This window comes from Alosa pseudoharengus, unplaced genomic scaffold (genome assembly GCF_046254945.1).
Source record: "Alosa pseudoharengus isolate Yale_2024_CS ecotype anadromous, Long Island Sound unplaced genomic scaffold, YU_APseudo_1.1 YU_APseudo_1.1_scf_3, whole genome shotgun sequence".
NCBI classification, from domain to species: Eukaryota; Metazoa; Chordata; class Actinopteri; order Clupeiformes; family Clupeidae; genus Alosa; species Alosa pseudoharengus.
The window spans coordinates 30222250-30241383 of record NW_027468718.1 but is presented as its reverse complement, the minus strand read 5'-3'; the positions used below and the strand labels follow the sequence as shown (position 1 = coordinate 30241383).

Genomic DNA, 19134 nt, shown 5'->3' with positions numbered 1-19134 from the left:
AACCCTTTTCCCACTGTAATGGGCAATAGAGTCTCTGGAAAAAAAAGAGATGAATTTCCATGAACATTCGGGAAATGAAAATAATGGGCATTGAAAAAAACTAGTGCTGTCAGTTAAACGCGTTATTAACGGCGTTAACGTAAACCTATTTTATCGCGAGATTAACATTCTTTTTGGTGTAACAAACTTTGTAGTTTTTTCACAAGCTGTTGCAACAACTAGTAACGTTAGAACAACTACAACACCACACTGGATCTAGCTAGACCGTGCTGCATGTACAAGCCCCCTTTTATGGGGAAAGGGAGCTGTTTGGATAATGGAAACCTATGCTACATAGAAGTGGGGAGCGAAAAGGGGTTGTACTTACTAAATCTTGAAACAAACGTGAATAAAAGGCACAAAATAAGGTTGGTGTATCTGGAGTTAACTGTGTGTTTATGGGATTAATGTGACCATTACGTTCCTATTTTTTGCTCTTTCCAGTTTAGCCTACTAACAGGAGTGTCACGAATGTAGGCACAGTCAAACTGCCCATGGCTGACTATAACTAAGTTCGGCAAGCTTAACTTTACATGTCATAACATCAACTAAACATAAGTCACACATTCATTCTATCACTTGTAATATGAACGTAGCCTTTTTCCTACAACTAGGTGAGATAATTGGCTATGCCTGTTATACTGAAGTTATACAGTTAGCTAGCTAGCAAGCTAACCGTTTTACATGGGATATGGTAAGTGTAGCTAGTACGTGCTGAATGGGTTATAATGTTGCCTACATCGTTTCGACATGAGTAAGTTACATACACATAATTCTTTATAACTGCCGTGTAATTTTAGTAAAATTATTGAATGGCCTGTAAATTAATAACTAGATGTAACGTCAAGGTGTAATTAGGCTATCTGTCTTTCCCATTAGAATCAATGATATATATGTATGTTAACTTGTTTTCCGCTAAAATGGGGCGTGAAGCAAATTAAATGTAGCCTATATGATATCATAATTTGCATAGGTCAGACAGGCCTTGATATGATTACACTAGTTAATTCAAGATAGTACCAACATGTGGCACATATTTTGATACACGGGATGATAAACTAGTTTGTCAAATTTGGGACATCTATTGACTTGTGTGTTGCCAGGAGGCGGAGCCAAATATAGGAAATATTGGATTTCTAGGGGATGCTATAGAGTCTGTGAATATGTGAGGGTTGAGTCCATTTCACTATATTTTGTCATCCAAGGATGTTACATGTCAAATTTAATCAGTGATATTCTACTTAGAAATGCGAAACCAATGTGTACATGTCCATGAATTGCAAAGGTCAAACAGGTCAGATAAGCTTACACCAGTAATTTTCAACTAATAACATGTGGCACAAATTGATATAAAGGGCATAGAAATTGGCAACTGGTTTGCCGTATTTGAGACCTGTAGCTGAGTTTGTATTGCTGTAGCTTCCTGGATGTGTGAGGTCATTTCACTTTGAGGTTTCTGAATGTGTGAGGTAATTTCACTCCGATCACATATTTACTAACCCTAGGTTAATAGGTCATAGGTCAGACAGACCTTTGTAGGGTCACACCAATTACTTCACAACATTAGCACATATAATGCATGGGATGAAAACAGACTTATCTGAGGTTAATTTAAGCCTTGACCTTGCTGATGAAAACCAGAGTGCAGTCAATCAGTGGTCCAAACATATAGAACCAGTACAAGTGAAAGACAATTCAAGTAATTATTTACATGGAGAGTCCTTTACTATCAAAGATGCTTTAATGTACATTGATATTAATGTACATTGATACATGAAGGGGATATTGAAGTACTCAAGTCCCAAAGAAGGATGACAATACAATAGTATTATAGTCAATTAACATAACTCAATAAAGAATATGGTTACAATTTCAAGCATGATTTTAAAAAATTGACTTTCAAAAACTATTGTAATCAGTTAGCGTTTTTAAAGTGATTATGGATTTTTAGTCTAAGAGCAAAAATAGCAGTATTGCTTAAGCCTATATGATGCACCAAAGTAAGTAGGAATGTTGGACATGTCTTAATTCATATTAATTGACATCTACAGACTATAGGCTTTAAGAAAATATATGGTTTAGATGGTCAATTCAGCTGTCCCTTAATAGTGTAGGCCAAAATGTATTAGCTGAACAAAATTCTTCTAAGTAACCCTAGCAACAACCTAGCAACCAACATAAGAACCATAGCAACAACCTAGCAACCATATTAATTACCCTACCAACAACCTCACAACTACCACCAAAATGTCAACCGAGCAACCACCGTTGCAACCAACATGATTAACCTTGCAACCAGCATAGCAACCACTTTATTTGGAATAGCAACCACCATATCTACCCTAGCAACACCCTAGCAACCTTCTTGGTTACCCTATCAACAACCTAGCAACCACCTGTACAATACCAACCTAGCAACCACTTTGATAGTCAACCAACATGACTAGCCTCGCAACCATCTCAATTACCCTAGCAACCAGCATAGCAACCACTTAATTTAGTATAGCCACCACCATATCTACTCTAGCAACACCCTAGCAACCTTCTCAGTTACTCTATCACCAACCTAGCAACCAAAAGGATTACCCTATAAACCTGCATAGCAACCACTATATCCTGTAGCAACACCATAGCAACCTTCTCAGTTACCCTAGCAATAGCTTAGCAACCACTACCATAGCAACCCCTATGTTTCACAAAATACCTGTAGAAAGCCTCCAGGGTTTCCCGCAGAAAATTGGTTAGTCAAAGTGGTATGGTGGGGTGGGGTGTTCTTGTTTGTGCGATACAATAAAGACTCCACCATACAAACTATACCACACTATACAAATGTTTACAAATAAGAACAGTGAATTAATGTGTGCAACTTTAACAAACATTATACAAACTATACAACAATGAAGTGGAAAAGAATGCAAAAGAAAGAAAAACAACATTTTCAAAATGTGCAAACGTAATCACAGTCACTGCTTATGGCAGAGCTGACAGCATCGCTACAGCCATCCTCCTTGGTTTAAAAAAACACAATTCAAGGGCCCTTTGATAATTGCACTCTTTAACAAGTGCGGACCATTTATGCTTTCATGCAGGCTATCAGACTGTTGCCCTGCAGCCTGTTCTGCAAGTCTATCTTGATCTATACATGGAGAGTGAATGAAGTTTAGATTATTTTAGACTTTTGTGTAAGATGTGTAAGATTTACACAAACGATGATAAATAACGCGATGACACCACCCGCTGCAGACCATAGGATGTGAGAATGCGCTCCACACCACAGCTGTAAATGGAAGCAAGGACTGAGGTGTCAAGGCCAGCATGCTTCAGCCCCTTCAGGAAGTGGACAAACAAGGCCTTGTTTACATGCTCGCTGTCTTGTTGTTTGTAGAAGGACAATGCTTTAACAGCTCCTTTGTGTAGGTGTCCTGTTGGAGTCATATAATGAAATGGAATGCATACATCAGGATATCAGGAGCGAGGATCTGTGAAAACATAAGTAGAAGAGAGAAATTTAAGATATGTTTAGATCATTTTGAGCTCCAACACAAAGGCAAAGCAGTTTCAGCCATGCAAACCATATATTTTCTTAAAGCCTGTCACTTGTACATGTGAGTTAACATACACTAGCACATGGCCCACCTTCCTGCAAACTTTGGAGGACATAAATGTATACATGGCACTATTTTGTATATTGTCAAAGTCAGGAGAAAGGTGGGACATGTCTTAATGTATATTAATTTACATCTAGAGGCTATAGGCTTTCAGAAAATATATGGTTTAGGTGGTCAATTCAGCTGTCCCTTAATAGTATAGCCCAAGATGTATCCGCTGTACAATGCGTTTCTCGATCTACAATATGGGCCTATGTACGCCTTATGATGCACCAAAGTCAGTAGGAAGGTGGTACATGTCTTAATGTATATTAATTTACATCTAGAGGCTATAGGCTTTCAGAAAATATATGGTTTAGGTGGTCAATTCAGCTGTCCCTTAATAGTATAGCCCAAGATGTATCCGCTGTACAATGCGTTTCTCGATCTACAATATGGGCCTATGTACGCCTTATGATGCACCAAAGTCAGTAGGAAGGTGGTACATGTCTTAATGTATATTAATTGACATCTAGAGGCTATAGGCTTTCAGAAAATATATGGTTTAGGTGGTCAATTCAGCTGTCCCTTAATAGTATAGCCCAAGATGTGTCAGCTGTACAATGCGTTTCTCGAATTACATTATGGGCCTATGTACGCCTTATGATATGTCAAAGTCAGTAGGAAGGTGGGGCATGCCTTAATGTATATTAATTGACATCTAGAGGCTATAGGCTTTCAGAAAATATATGGTTTAGGTGGTCAATTCAGCTGTCCCTTAATAGTATAGCCCAAGATGTGTCAGCTGTACAATGCGTTTCTCGAATTACATTATGGGCCTATGTACGCCTTATGATGCACCAAAGTCAGTAGGAAGGTGGTACATGTCTTAATGTATATTAATTGACATCTAGAGGCTATAGGCATTCAGAAAATATATGGTTTAGGTGGTCAATTCAGCTGTCCCTTAATAGTATAGCCCAAGATGTGTCAGCTGTACAATGCGTTTCTCGATCTACATTATGGGCCTATATTTAGCACAGCGACCATATCTAGCAAAATCACAGTAAAAGTAATGTAAAAGTGACGTAAAATACCTGCCAATTGTGCTCTGTATCCACCGCTGCAGTAGACCATGATGTGAGGATGCACTCCATAACACAGCTGTTAATGGAAGCAAGGACTGAGGTGTCAAGGCCAGCATGCTTCAGCCTCTTAAGGAAGTAGACAAATGAGTAGCCAAACAAGGACAATCAAGGCCTTGCTTACATACTGGCTGTCTTGTAGTTTGACACCACTCTCCTTTCTGTGAGTTTTCTGCTGGAGTCATATAATGAAATGCAACCCATACATCAGGATATCAGGAGCAAGGATCTGTGAAAACATAAGTAGGGGGGGGGGCATAAAGATATGTCGAGAAAACATTGCAGGACCATCCCTAAACAACACATCAGGACACCTTTCTTTCCTTTTTCATTTGATCACTACTGCAATTCATAGACATAGATAATTTAACCATAACGTGTCGTGAACAATGATTTATTTGGCTAATTATTACGTATTTGTCCACGTCTTTTACCATTATAAGACATTGAATTGTACTAAGAAATTGCTAATTTCAATTACCCAGAGCCAAAGAAACAAATAGCTTATTACGTGAAACTGACATCATTGATTGTATCACCATCGCATTCATTTCGATACTTTAACCATAACGTGTCGTGAATAATGATTTATTTAGCTAATTATCACGTATTTGTCCGTCTTTTACATTGACTAAGAAATTGCACTAATTTCGCGTGATTCTAGTTGTTTTACAGCATGAAGGAGTTTTAGTCAGGATAAGTATCCCTATATTTTGTTCGAAACAACAACAAAAAAACAACATTATTATTATTATTTACTAAATTTACGTAGTTTAACTTAACTTACCCCACACAGCCAGCTCTCGCTCTACGATGCGTTTCCGCTTTCTTGTGGTGGCGTGTGTCACATGACAGCAACCAGCCTATCACACTGGGGCTCTTATACGGGGCTCTTCTGCGTTTTTCAAGCGTTTACATACCTCAATAACCAGGACTGCGTTAGCCTACCTCCTTAAGTAGCCAAGGCTAAGCCATAAAAGCGTGACCCCAGATCTAACCACAAATCATAATACCAAATGCATGTGTGCAACACAAGGCAACGTAGACTAACACATCTCACCACCTTTCCCGATTTAAATTCTTCGTTTTAGCCCGTCCCTGCTCAGTAATTTCCGTTTCAGGAAACGTACACTAACACATCTCACCACCTTTCCCGATTTAAATTCTTCGTTTTAGCCCGTCCCTGCTCGGTAATTTCCGTTTCTGATTGGATTCTGGGATCCCAATGTGTTCGTATCGTGGTCAACCATGTGAATCGATGATAACAGCCTTCTGAACCTGCTAGAAGGTGTAGATGGTCCCTTCTAACCCATAACTATGAGGCTGATTACGATTGATAACGCCCATTCAATCGAGTGATAACGTTCGAAGTGGGGGAAGAAGAAGGGTTCGTTCTTCGATGTCTTCAAATTCGTTCGAATTCCGTGTGCATCCTGTGTATCTTTCGTGCTGCTATCCTGTTACCTCTTCCTGCTGTTCTGGCAACAAGGTTTCACGCGAGATTACGCCACATCCCAGAGAGTTGTGTTGTCTCAAGATGGCGCCCGTCTGTGTGAACGAGACGTGAACGGTACTGTTTTTCTTTTTAATAAACTGCCTGTAAACTTACACAGTTCTGAATGCTTCGGTTTACATGTAGATACCCTCATTATGCTACGGTGTAGTGTGTTGCTATTTGGAGCCTTGGTAGCTATTTATTTTTACTACGTTTAGTTCAAGCGCTCTGGTTCAAGCATCGTTGTGTTTGGTGGGTCATGTGACGAGCCGTCGGATCACAGCACAGCGCCCAGAATGCATTGCAACACACCGTCATGAAGGGACTCATCGTTAGGTCGGCTTTAAATAGCATACAGAACCTATAGTAATATAACGTTGTCTGTAAGCTCCACAGATCGTGGCAAGACAATTGAATTGATTGTGGACTTCTTGCCGGGCAATGATGAGTAACTTAACTTGAATAGTAATGATGCGTGGATGTGCATAATATCTGTATGAAAGTGTGTTTCTCAATGTAATAACTATACAACTTTACACATGACTAAGTTTGAATGGAGCTAGCTGGGCATAGGACTGGGCTGAATGGATTGGGAAAATACTTTATTTATTTATTTTTGTAATCTTTTTTTACATGACCTTTACAACTGGTGCTGGCAAGGCATTGAACTGGGCTGAATGGATTTGGAAAATATATATATATATATTTTTAATGACCTGTATCAACATGGTTTGTCTCATCTTTTTTTACATTACCTTTACACTTAGTGCTGGCAAGGCATTGAACTGGGCTTCATTCGAGGATTCCAACGGTACCTCATTCATGAAAATCGGACATACTGGTCAAAAGTTACATGCACACACCTTCATATACACAGACAGCCCAGCCCAGCCATGCTGTGGTCTTGCTGGATCAAACCCACTAATAAATAAAGTAAACTTAAGAAGAACAATAGTGGGCTTGCTGGATCAAACCCACTAATAATAAGTAAACTTAAGAAGAACAAGCCCACAGCATGGCTTGCTGGATCAAACCCACTAATAATAATAAGTAAACTTAAGAAGAACAATAGTGGGCCTGCTGGATCAAACCCACTAATAAATAAGAAAACTTAAGAAGAACAATAGTGCTGTGTGCTTGCTGGATCAAACCCACTAATAAACTAGAATTGCGGTTCCGAGGAACTGCAAGACTGGGTTTGATCAGGGGCATGGATTTTTGGAGTTGGAACCGCGTCGATAGCTCAAGCGGTCTAGGAGCAGTAGTTCGTACAAAAAGTGGGTGAAAAGGAATAAGAAAGAAAGAAAGAAAGAAAAAAAACTTAAGAACTATAGTGGGCTTGCTCCACTGTGGTCTTGCTGGATCAAACCCACTAATAAGAAAACTTAAGAAGAACAATAGTGGTCTTGCTGGATCAAACCCACTAATAAATAAAGTAAACTTAAGAAGAACAATAGTGGGCTTGCTGGATCAAACCCACTAATAAATAAATAAATAAAGTAAACTTAAGAAGAACAATAGCGGGCTTGCTGGATCGATCAAACCCACTAATTATACTCTCATTCCAGCGTAATAATCAAGGAACACTATGGGCGCAACAGCACAATATCATGCAGCACCTGAAAATAGTCCCCGTAGGCTAACTTCCAGCAACAAGGTTGAGCTGCAGCAGACAAATTGGTTAGTGACTGGATTATTACGCCTGAATGAGAGTATAGTTCCATGTCAAGTCAGCCTAGAAAATCGCCACGTTTTTAGTTTTTATTAGTCTTATTACACTTTTTCTAACTTGAAAAGAGACAAGTTTTAAATAGGAAAATTACTGGATATCTTAGTCACTTTCAAACGAGTGCCCTTTCAAACGAGTCACTTTCAAACAAGTGCCCTCCAGGAAGACCCCAAACTTCCAAAAATGGCTGAAAATCAACAGAAAAATGCTGAGAAAAACAGCGCTAGCTGAAAAAAAAATGCTAGCTCTAGTGGCGTTCATAAAAATAAAGGAAAGAAAGATAATGTTTCAAACATGAACAGGAGGTACTATGCTCTGGGTTAGGCAAACCATAACAAACCATGTTATTTGTCATTATTGAATATGGCTACTCTATCGTCATGTGTCTTAAATGACAACTACACTTTAAAGCAACTGTTTGAACTGTTATTTCATGTGAGAGACTTATCATACTGCAAAAAATCAAATCTAACCAAGTGTTATTAATCTTATATTAAGATCAAACAATCTATTTGGGATTGTTTTCAGTATGAGGAGACTTACCTACCACTCTCTCAAAACATCAGTTTGACTTAATTTAGGAAGACTTTGACTTTTTTAAGGAGTCTTGTGGCGGAATTCATTTCACCCTGTCTCAACGTTAATTGTTTTCAATTTTCCAGAAGCACACGCATACACTGCAAACACAAACACAAGTAACATAATTGACGCTACTTAATCATTTCATCTGCTCTGGAATAAGAAGCACCTGTAGCGAGACTGATTGAGGGGGGTGTGGCCGTAAGCTGGCATTTGGTTTAGATGCCAGTTTGTAGCATTGATGGGGGGGAGAGCATCGAGTAAAGCACAGTGAGAAGCGGAATTAACGCGGTCCAAAAGCAGTGAGAGCACCAGCGCCAAAAGGAGTATCGAGAGCCTTAACTCATTGAGTGCCAAAAACGTAATATTACGTTTTTCCTTCCCATGCGTTGAGTGCCAAAAACGTAAGCGCTTTTTTTTTTTTAAATTACGAAACTAGACACTCTAACACACCTTATATGTGATTTTGGGAACTCTGTGATGAATGGAAATGAAATATATGACGATCGTGAAACTCATGAAAACGCACAATCTGGACATTTTATCATAACTCGGTTGCCGCTTTGGGTCGAATCAGTGACGCATGCACGTCAGGTCAAAAACAGGCCATTTTCGTGGGTCTATCACTAGGTGGCAGTCTCGCCAGGTCTCGCTGATCACTTCCCGGAACGTTTACACAAGTAAGTAACAGGCAACACTTCATATTTCATGAAAGACGTTATATCTCCATTTCTAGAAAAAAAACAGCGATTTTGATGAAAACTAGCCACTGTTTAGCTCGGGATTTCTCAGGAACAGAGGCGTGTAGAACTACACGGTTTGCACCCACCGAGAGCTTAAAGTCTCACCTTTTAATCGAGCTATCGTATGTGTTCATAGCTATAACACAGAATATGCTGTGGCTGTACAAAAATCATCAACAATGGTCTAGATTGCTGGCACTCTAGGACAACGCTCCCGAAAACAGCTTGGCATTCAATGAGTTAAGGATACTCTGGGGAGATTTCAAGACGAGCAACATTAGCATCGAAGTGAAGTCAATGGCCCGGTCTGTTGTTTTCGAGCCGAGTGAAGTAGCCTAGACTTTCCCGGACAGACCAAAACAGCCCCTCCAGAAACTGTGAGTCGAATCCTACTTTTCCTTGCTGCTCGGTTGAACTGGCCCTGAGTGACTCCACGCTGCAGTGGAGCTTAAATCCCTCGCTCTGCTCCTCTCCTCCACACACACACACACACACCCTCTTACTCTGCTTGTCTCCCCTACACACACACACATGCACGCACGCTAACATACGCAGACACCCACTCCCGCAACATAGCCTACATACAGTACACAGTTCAAACACACTGATATCCTTTTCTTTTCTTCTACATACACGCACACTGATAACTTTTGTTTAGTTTTTGGGGTATCTCACTGACGAGTGAGCTAGAGACTTTGGACTTTTGTGTTGTAGCCTATATTGTTTATTTTCTGTTGTGGATAACCGGCACGGCTGGTGTGTATTTGTGTTGTTGTCGGATGCACGTCTATTTTTGGTTGATTTGGTAAGGAGTAAAGACGTGTGGCTTGAAACCTTGGTTATTGTCTGTTTATTTTTAATATTATTTGATATGGCTGGCGGTAGCTTTGTTTAATTATTATTTAGTGGCAGGATTGATAGGCCTGCCTGGCGCCTGAACTTGCTTTTTCTTAGTGCCCGACATAGCGCCGTTACAGTCTTATCAAGACAAATTTACTTAACGCACTGGCAGGCAAATTTGCTTGTTTTTAGGACAAATTTGGTTAATGCACTGGCAGACAAATTTGCTTGTTTTCAGGATGAGACATCTTAAAAGGAGTCAAACTCTACTTAAATTAAGTGAAATGATTTTACGTGAAAGCACTAGGTAAGTCTATTTAAACTGAAAACAATATGGATTACATTTTTAATCCTGATATAAGATTAATAACACTTGGTTAGATTTATTAGATAAGCCGTCTTTGCAGTGCAGCGATGAGATCTTCCTGATCCCGTGACCACAAAATCACTATCGTACACTATCTATAAAACGTTACGCATCTGACTAAAAAAAACCTGGTCTAGCGAGAGGCATGAAGCACAGCTGAAGATGCACTGTCACAAGATGTAAGCAGCAACTTCTCTGCAGGATAAATGTCCTTAGGTTTTTTATTTTGTCATTCAAACATTATTGGGGTAAGTGTTTTTCAGGTTATGTTTTCGATGGTAACCTATTGTCAGTCAATAGTGAAATTAACTGTGTATAACTGTTTTGTTGTTGACTATGAGACCACGGTGAAGTTAGTTTCACTTTGCCAATGAGTTCAAATAACAGACGAGTGCAGATGCGTGTAGGCTATAATCTGCTAGGTTTTAGTAAAGCATGATTTAGTGGAATACCTGTTCCATACGGTCTTGCGTGCAAGTAGATTCCTTCAAATGCGCCGGTGACCATCAAAATACTAATGGGCTGTTTGAAGTTCTCACCCTATGAAGTTCTCACCCTAGGGTCATTTGCACGATGACCGCACCGAGAGTTTGACCTGCCGATACTGATTTTAGCCGATTCTGATTTCATTTCTTCTAACCACTTTACAGCACACACAAAGAGTTATTTTCCATCTTTTCTTTAATAGAACATGTTAACATATAAATGTAATTAACTTATCAATAATGGAATGGCTGTTAACAAAAATGGAACAGGTGACAGTTTCTTCTTCAAGTCTAACTTCAGATGCAGTATCAAACTATAATGCTTCCCAGTGTGGGACATTCATTTCACACACTACTAAATGCACTGTGTTATGGAACACCCATTTTTTTCTTCTCACATCCAATATCCAACTAAAAATACAAAAACAATTGTCATGATTGAACATGTTGCCATGGAACATATTTTCATATGCATTAATGGAAACACAGGGGAGTGTGCTAAGAGAAGTGCTAATAGCGATTGATTAGGTGATCCGCCATATATGTATGAAAACAGGGCGTGTGTTTTGAAAAACATTAATCCAAATTCTGGTTAAATACATAGAACCTTTCAGAGACAGCTGAATTAGTAGGCTATTCCGAGCACCAGTGTTTTTTTACTGTAGGCTACTATGTCAAATTAAGCAACTTCAACTTTTGTTTGCCTTTCTAATAGGCTCGTAACAGGGTGAACGGCACTTCTGCATTCGCTTCGCGGCGCTCTATCGGCTATAACTGCACTATGTAAGTTTGCCAGATAGGGTAGCGGATCTGTAGTTCGATGGAATGAGACATAAGAAACTACAAACTTGCTTCTCATGTCGCAATACATCAAACTTTCATAAAATCATGCAATATACTCTACCTTGTCTGTGGACATTGTTATTTCCAAAGCCATTGTTGGATAAACAAATAGCGTGTGTGCGACAGAGGAAAAGTGCTTTGGTGTTAGTCTACGTGCAGTAAATAGCCTTAGTCTACGTGCAGTAAATAGTTTGAGTATTTTTAAGTGGAGTAGAACTACTAGGCCTATTCTGTATGCCGCTGCTTGTTGACATCTTATTATCAGCCTATGATCGCTAAACTTTGATTCTTTTTAATGTTGCAATCGGTTAACTCCGTTCAGCGGCGCTTGTGGTTCAGCTGTGGGCACACAATTAGCGCCAGGGACAGGTGATGAGCGCTGTTTACGTAGCCTAATGAAGTGACCGCTTAGTTAATTCCATGCAAAGCACAGCGTTCGCTTTTTGCGCATAGAAAAACTTGGTATTAGCGCTTTCTTTGTACATCCAGCTCTAAGTGCTGGCCTTTGCTAGCTCCTTCGAACTTTGCAAACTCAGATGGGTGACGTTGTTTCAAGTGCGGCCCGCAAGTTCATTTGACCGGCATGTGTCAGACTGACCAGCCGGTCATGGCCGATCACGTGAAAATCGTCCAATTCCGGTCACCAGCCGATCAATCGGTACATCTCTAATTATATTGAATATTGCAATCCTCCCAAACTGTTGTTTTTATCTGTTTTTGGGGTCTAGGTTCTAATCAGGGGGTCAACCCCCCCAAAAAAACCTCATAATTTGAACTGTGCATACAATGCCAGACAGCCAAAGCCATCACCTTCAAAGCGAAAGGCCCTGAACAACCCTGAATGACATTGGAGGCCCACAATTTTGAGCACATATTTGAAAAAAATACAATGGACAATGGCCATTTCACAACATGAGCATGAAGTTGCGTTTACATTTTTGTTCCCAATTCCCATAGACAGCCACACACACACACACACCAATGTGTAATGCACACCATTGCATTTTAACTTAGAGGAATTAAATCAATGGTAGGGGTTGGGGTGACATTTTCTAGAGGAATCCAGAGGCATTCAAGTATTTCCATTACACTTTTATCGCCATTGTGGACTGGAGGCTGCTTAGGCCCCAGCAATGCTGAAAAGAGATACACCCAGGATTATGAAATCTGTAGAACCCATTAATGTGATAATTTCCCAATAATGTAATAAAAATCAAAATTGCAATAAAACCTCATCATGTTTTAACATATCGAGACGGGTCTCAATGAGATGCCTGGTCTGGTTTTTATAGAAGTTTTTTTGATTTATAAAACCTCTAAAAGACCACCAGATCACCCGCTTGAGCTAGTTGATCACACACAGTCAGAGCAGACGGCACCACTTAAAACATACATTTTTAGGCAGGCAGTGTTAGACAGAGCTCCTAAACTAACTTTAACTTTGTAACTTTGTTTAACTTTGTTTTGAAAAGTGCTATATAAATAAAGATTATTATTATTATTATAAACTTCCCATATACAGTCAAGAGGCTGTTTCTCTTTCAGTCAGGTTCATTTGGCCTTAACCAATAGGAAGTCATCCCCGTATGATGTCATCTGAACCGATGGAAGGCTCACTCTCAGGTGTCCGCTGCTGCTCAAACCGGGGCATCCTCCCCCTCTTTACCCATGTGCTTGCCTAGAGCCCCGGGTGACGTTAGCTGCAAGCTACTGCAGTGATAACTACAGCTTAAAGGTGGCTTCGAGACTGCCCACCTCATAAGGAACCACCACCTCCTACCCCTCCCGCCAGGCAGAAGTCCTGGTCAAAACGGATTCGACAACAGCGCTCCAGATCTGAATCGAAGGGCTCTGCACAGCAACATTCCTGACCTGAGTCAGCCAGAAAAAAAATCACCTACTCCAGCTCCGGTGTAAAAGAATCTCCCAGGTCTGTGCATGGAACTCCTTTCCCCTCGTGCCCCACACAGTGGTAGCCAGTGCTCTCCCTTGCCCATCTCCACTTGTAGTTTGGTGTCACATGAAGCAGCCTCACACAAAAAAAACACTTCCCCTTCCCCTGTGGGTCACTAGGTCCCACTCTGCCTCAGTTGGGTGCTTGGGATGCGCCAACATGCAAGCAACTCGCTGCTCACCTGTGCCCTCAATCACAATTCACAGCGGTGTGCCCAATGCCAGTTCCACCCCACTATGTAGCCGCTGTGAGGAAGGAGATCAGCGAGCTGGCGGCAAAGCAAACTAACTAGCTAGTACCAGCGGAGGACATACATAGGGGTTTTTACAGCAGATTTTTACACCATCCTTGACCTGAGACCTTTAAATGCCTAATTGAAACAAGTGCCATTCTGAAAGATTACTCGGCACCAAATCCTCGCCAGTGTCTGCTAAGAAGAATGGCTAGTCTACATGGACCTGAAGGAAGCGTTTTTCCACTTTGAAATAATGCCCAGACGCAGGAAGCATCTGCGTTTTGCTTTCAAAGGAGAGGTGTGGGAGTTCTCCTGTTCGGGCTATCGGTTCCTGCTCCTCTGAGACAGGACAGAATCTGCATACTAAAATTTTTGGACGACTGGATTCTGGAGGCTAACAGGTGAACTGCTCCCTCACTGCATTCGTTGGACTCGAGCTTGACCCCAAACGCCTGATTGCCAAAAGGCAAGCGGACATTCACACTTTTCCGCAGAGGGCACAAGGTCAGTGTAAGCCACTGCCTGAGGCTACTATGTCTACTTGCAGTGCTGGACCAGTGCTACTAGCTTTCTGGCACTCCCCAGACTCCGCTCTGACATCTAGCAGAATGAGTTGTGATAACACAAATTATGAATGGTCAGAGCGCTCCGCACCTATACCAACCGAACACGCCCCCTGCGCAAGACTAAACAGCTGTTCATCTGCTATGGGGCTTAGGCGTGTGTTATCAAAACAAAAGCTCTCCTACTGGCTGACTTAACACAATAGGGGGCACTTTTTCTTTGAGGTTTGTCAGGTATAAAAGTAAGGGGTTAACACAGCCAGGACATCAGTGCTAACTGTTCTCGGCAGAACTACAACCGCAATCATGACCATGGGCAAGGTAAGTTTAGAGGCAGCTACCATTATGTATGAATCATATCTAACAAACTAGTGGTACTGATTATTAATCTCACTTCCTCTTTGAACAGATTATCTTCTACGAGGACAGGAACTTCCAGGGTCGTTCCTATGAGTGCATGAGTGACTGCCCTGACATGCACTCCTACCTCAGCCGCTGCCACTCCTGCAGGGTGGAGAGCGGTTGCTTCATGGTCTACGACCGTCCCAACTTCATGGGTAACCAGTACTTCATGAAGAGGGGCGAGTACTCTGACTACATGCGCATGATGGGCATGAGCGACTGCATCAGATCTTGCCGCATGATCCCCATGGTAAATAAGTTTCATGTCAGATGCTACTGATAATTAATGATAATTATTGGAGTAAAACGCTTATTGAACTTTTGTCTGTACAGCACAGAGGACAGTTCAGAATGAGGATCTACGAGAGGGAGAACTTCGGTGGACAGATGATGGAGCTGATGGACGACTGTGACTCCATCATGGACCGTTACCGTATGTCTGACTGCCAGTCCTGCAATGTTATGGATGGCCACTGGCTCATGTATGAGCAGCCCCACTTCAGAGGCAGAATGATGTACATGAGGCCTGGCGAGTACAGAAGCTTCAGGGAGATGGGAATGAGCAACATGAGGTTCATGAGCATGAGGCGCATCATGGATTCCTGCATGTAAACTTATTCCGCTTGATTTAAACGATTCCTTTTCTACATATATTTATGAAGTAATACAGTAATAATTAATGTTCATCTGGAATTTCAAATAAAAAAGTGGAAGAGTATTTTCCTGACTGGTTATTCAAACATGTTGCACAGGGGCCATATTGCCTATTTCATTGTTTCACATGAGACACGAATGAAAGTAGCAAATCAACACTAAATATAGCACAAAAAGTTGTTTAGTTGTGAACAACCCGTTTCTTCTTATAGGCTTTCGCCATAGACATCATATAGCTGTTTTCTGTACCACTCTGGATTTAGCCATAGGTTGTCTTCTTTTTTATTGGCGGATTACAACATTCTGTGTGTATACCGCCACCTACTGTACAGGAGTGTGTAAAGGGACTCGCCATAGGGCTTCAGCAGCTTTAGTATTCTTCTACTGTCTATGGTCTTTTCTCATCTCCCATCCAAACTGACACTGCGGCCACCTAGCAGGTCAGTTCGCTAGTACATTCTCTGTTTACAAGCCTGATTTTTAGTGACAAGCTCCGCCAGATTGTTCCCCAGCCCGCCCCGTTGAAAAACGTAATTGACATCTATAGAGGTCAATGCCAGTCAACAGTCGTATTTAAAGGAGAAGTTCGGTGTGAAATTGACCTTAGCTGTACTGAAAGATGTTGCCGAGTACTTACATGTGTCCAATAGGCACCTTCGCTCACCCCCTAGCATTCCGAATTACGCCGTTTTTAGCCAAGTAGCTGTGGGGGGCATAGCGTAGCCTAAGCAGCTAAATCGCTATTTTTACACAATTAAAAAGGTTCCAAGACCCTCAGAAGTCTACCAATGCAGTGTGGAGTTACTTGGAACCTTTTTAATGGTGTAAAAATAGCGATTTAGTTGCATAGGCTACGCTATGCCCCCACAGCTACTCGGCTAAAAACGGCGTAATTTGGAATGCTAGGGGGTGAGCGAAGGTGCCTATTGGACACATGTGAGTACTCGGCAACATCTTTCAGTACAGCTAAGGTCAATTTCACACCGAACTTCTCCTTTAAATTGACGTCTATAGACGTCATTAGCAGCCAATGAGTTAATTAACTTTTAACATCAACAAAAAATTATTACACATTCACAATAAACCCTTTTCCCACTGTAATGGGCAATAGAGTCTCTGAAAAAAAAGAGATGAATTTCCATGAACATTCGGGAAATTAAAATAATGGGCATTGAAAAAAACTAGTGCTGTCAGTTAAACGCGTTATTAACGTCTTAAAATTAAGTTAATGAAGTAACTTGCTTTGCTTTCATTTGAATCCTAATCAAGATACACAATAATTGCTTTATATTGTTAACATGGACTCCTGGAAAGTTCAGAAATGCAAAATAATAGAATTTTAATCATGCGATAAAATATGTGATTAATCGTGATTAACTATAGGAATTCAGCGATTAATCGTGATTAAATTTTTTAATCGTTTGAAAAGTGGACTCATCCAGCGTTGTCTGGCGAAAACGCACCTTCTGCAATATCTTTTTCTTCGACTTTTTAATTTCTCCCTTCAGCACCTGAGAAGTGTTGCCTGCAAAGTTTCTGGGAAGAGATCTAACGAGACCTGCCACCAAGTGATAAACCCACGAAAATAAATGACCTGATTTTGACCTGGCGTGCATGTCACTGATAGAGGTGGGTCGGTCGCGAACGAACTAGTTCCTTCGAACGGGTCTTTAAAATGAACGACCTGAACTAGTTCGCCTTTCCAGTTCTTGTTCGTTGCTGAATCACACTGACCTAGTGCTGCTGTGAATGCCTCTGGCCCAGCTTCCTAAGGCGAGAGCCAAACCAATCGTATGCTGTTGTCTGTATTGTTTCTAAAACGTTCTCATCGAATTAGCCAATGAGGGGCATGAAAGCATAGCAACCGTTTCGATGAAAAAAAAAAAATGGGCTAGTGAGACTAGTGGGAGAGCATACGATAAAAAATAACGATAATGTACATTAACAATTCCATTTTGCATTTCAATATTGGCATTTACATTTAAATATCTGTCTAATGGTAAATGCATGCTGTCTTTGTATTTTCTGTGTCATGTCAGGTTAATAAATGTCTCTTCAATCTGTCTCGTTCGTTCGTTCTCACGCCAAGACCTGTTTCACTTCGGTCTGTCGTTCTCGTTAAGTCAGTCACTCGTTCTTGGCAGAGTGAAGCAGAAGAAGCAGAGTGATTATGGCTGTGTAGCCTGGGCAAAATGGGGACTTGAAACCTTTTCATCAATATAATCTTTCTGCCAAGCCTTTAAACATGTTTGTCGGCATAGCCTACTGGGTCTTTGTTCCTTTATGAATGAACACATTTTTAAAAAAGAAATTAGCTGATCTAGCCGTAGTCTACTTCAATATGTCAATTTAATGTCAAGATGAATGAACACATTAGCTACTGCTGTTTTGTCTAAAAGTACACATAATCATTTAGTTGCAGCTATATTTGCCGCTACAATTACAGTGTTGTGTTGACCGTTTTCACAAACGAGGAGCTGAGAACCTGCATTCCATGATTCACCGCTGAACTACGTTGTAGGCTACCGGAAATGCGACTGAACGAAAGAACGAACGATTCAGAACTAATCATCTTGGTGAACTGAACGACGCGAACTGTGTCATGAGAACGAACGACAAAATCCACCTCTAGTCACTGATAGGCTACCATCAAAGCGGCAACCATCAAAAGCTGAGTTAAGATCAAACATCCAGATAAAATGTCCAGATCTTGCGTTTTCATGAGTTTTCGATCGTCATATATTTCATTTCCATTCATCACAGAGTTCCCAAAATCACATATAAGGTGTGTTAGAGTGTCTGGTTTCGTAATTTAAAAAAAAAGCTAAAAACGTAATATTACGTTTTTGGCACTCAACGCATGGGAAGGAAAAACATAATAATATTACGTTTTTGGCACTCAACGACCTGAACTGATTCGCCTTTCCAGTTCTTGTTCGTTCGTTGCTGAATCACACTGATCTAGTGCTGCTGTGAATGCCTATGGCCAACCATTCTGAATCTGAACATGGCCACATAAAACATCCAACAAAGAGAAAGGTAAAGTATGACAAAACCTTTCTAGAATATGGATTTATGAGTGTCATTGAAGGGCCCGTTTACACATATTTAGATATTTGTATAAATGCATACTTTTGTATGCGTTTGGCCCTTTTGTTTACACGTAAACGGAGATTTAGCTCCCTCAAACGCATACTTTTACAAACGCACTCCAAAGTGAAAAATTCTTAAAACGATGACTGTGTCGTGTGTCAATTCGATTTCATACGTGCAGCAAGATTCTAGAGTGGAGCTTTTGATGTGCAGTGCCTGCCTGAACATTTCACACAGACTGTAGCCTACACACCACACGTGATATGTGATTATTTTGAATATTTTGCATACTATTTCATGATCACCTGACACAGGTTCACACAGCAACTGTCTGTTGACTTCTGAGTTAATTATACAGTTGTTTAGTTGTTTACTTCATGT

At 40.7% G+C, this 19134-nt stretch overlaps 1 protein-coding gene across 1 annotated transcript; it reads left to right on the top strand.

The window, feature by feature from the left end:
* Nucleotides 1–366: 366 nt before the first annotated feature.
* LOC143099911 (gamma-crystallin M3-like) lies at nucleotides 367–15618 on the top strand. Its single transcript, XM_076262822.1, has 3 exons — nucleotides 367–407; nucleotides 15014–15256; nucleotides 15340–15618. Exons 2-3 carry the CDS (start codon nucleotides 15062–15064, stop codon nucleotides 15616–15618), a joined length of 474 nt encoding a protein of 157 aa, XP_076118937.1. The 5' UTR covers nucleotides 367–407; nucleotides 15014–15061.
* The last annotated feature ends 3516 nt before the right edge of the window (nucleotides 15619–19134 follow it).

Coding starts and splice junctions, on each gene's coding strand:
- LOC143099911 (XM_076262822.1), top strand. CDS start 15,062: ATGAGTGACTGCCCTGACATGCACTCCTACCTCAGCCGCTGCCACTCC. Junction 15,257..15,339: donor CTTGCCGCATGATCCCCATG/GTAAATAAGTTT, acceptor TTGTCTGTACAG/CACAGAGGACAGTTCAGAAT.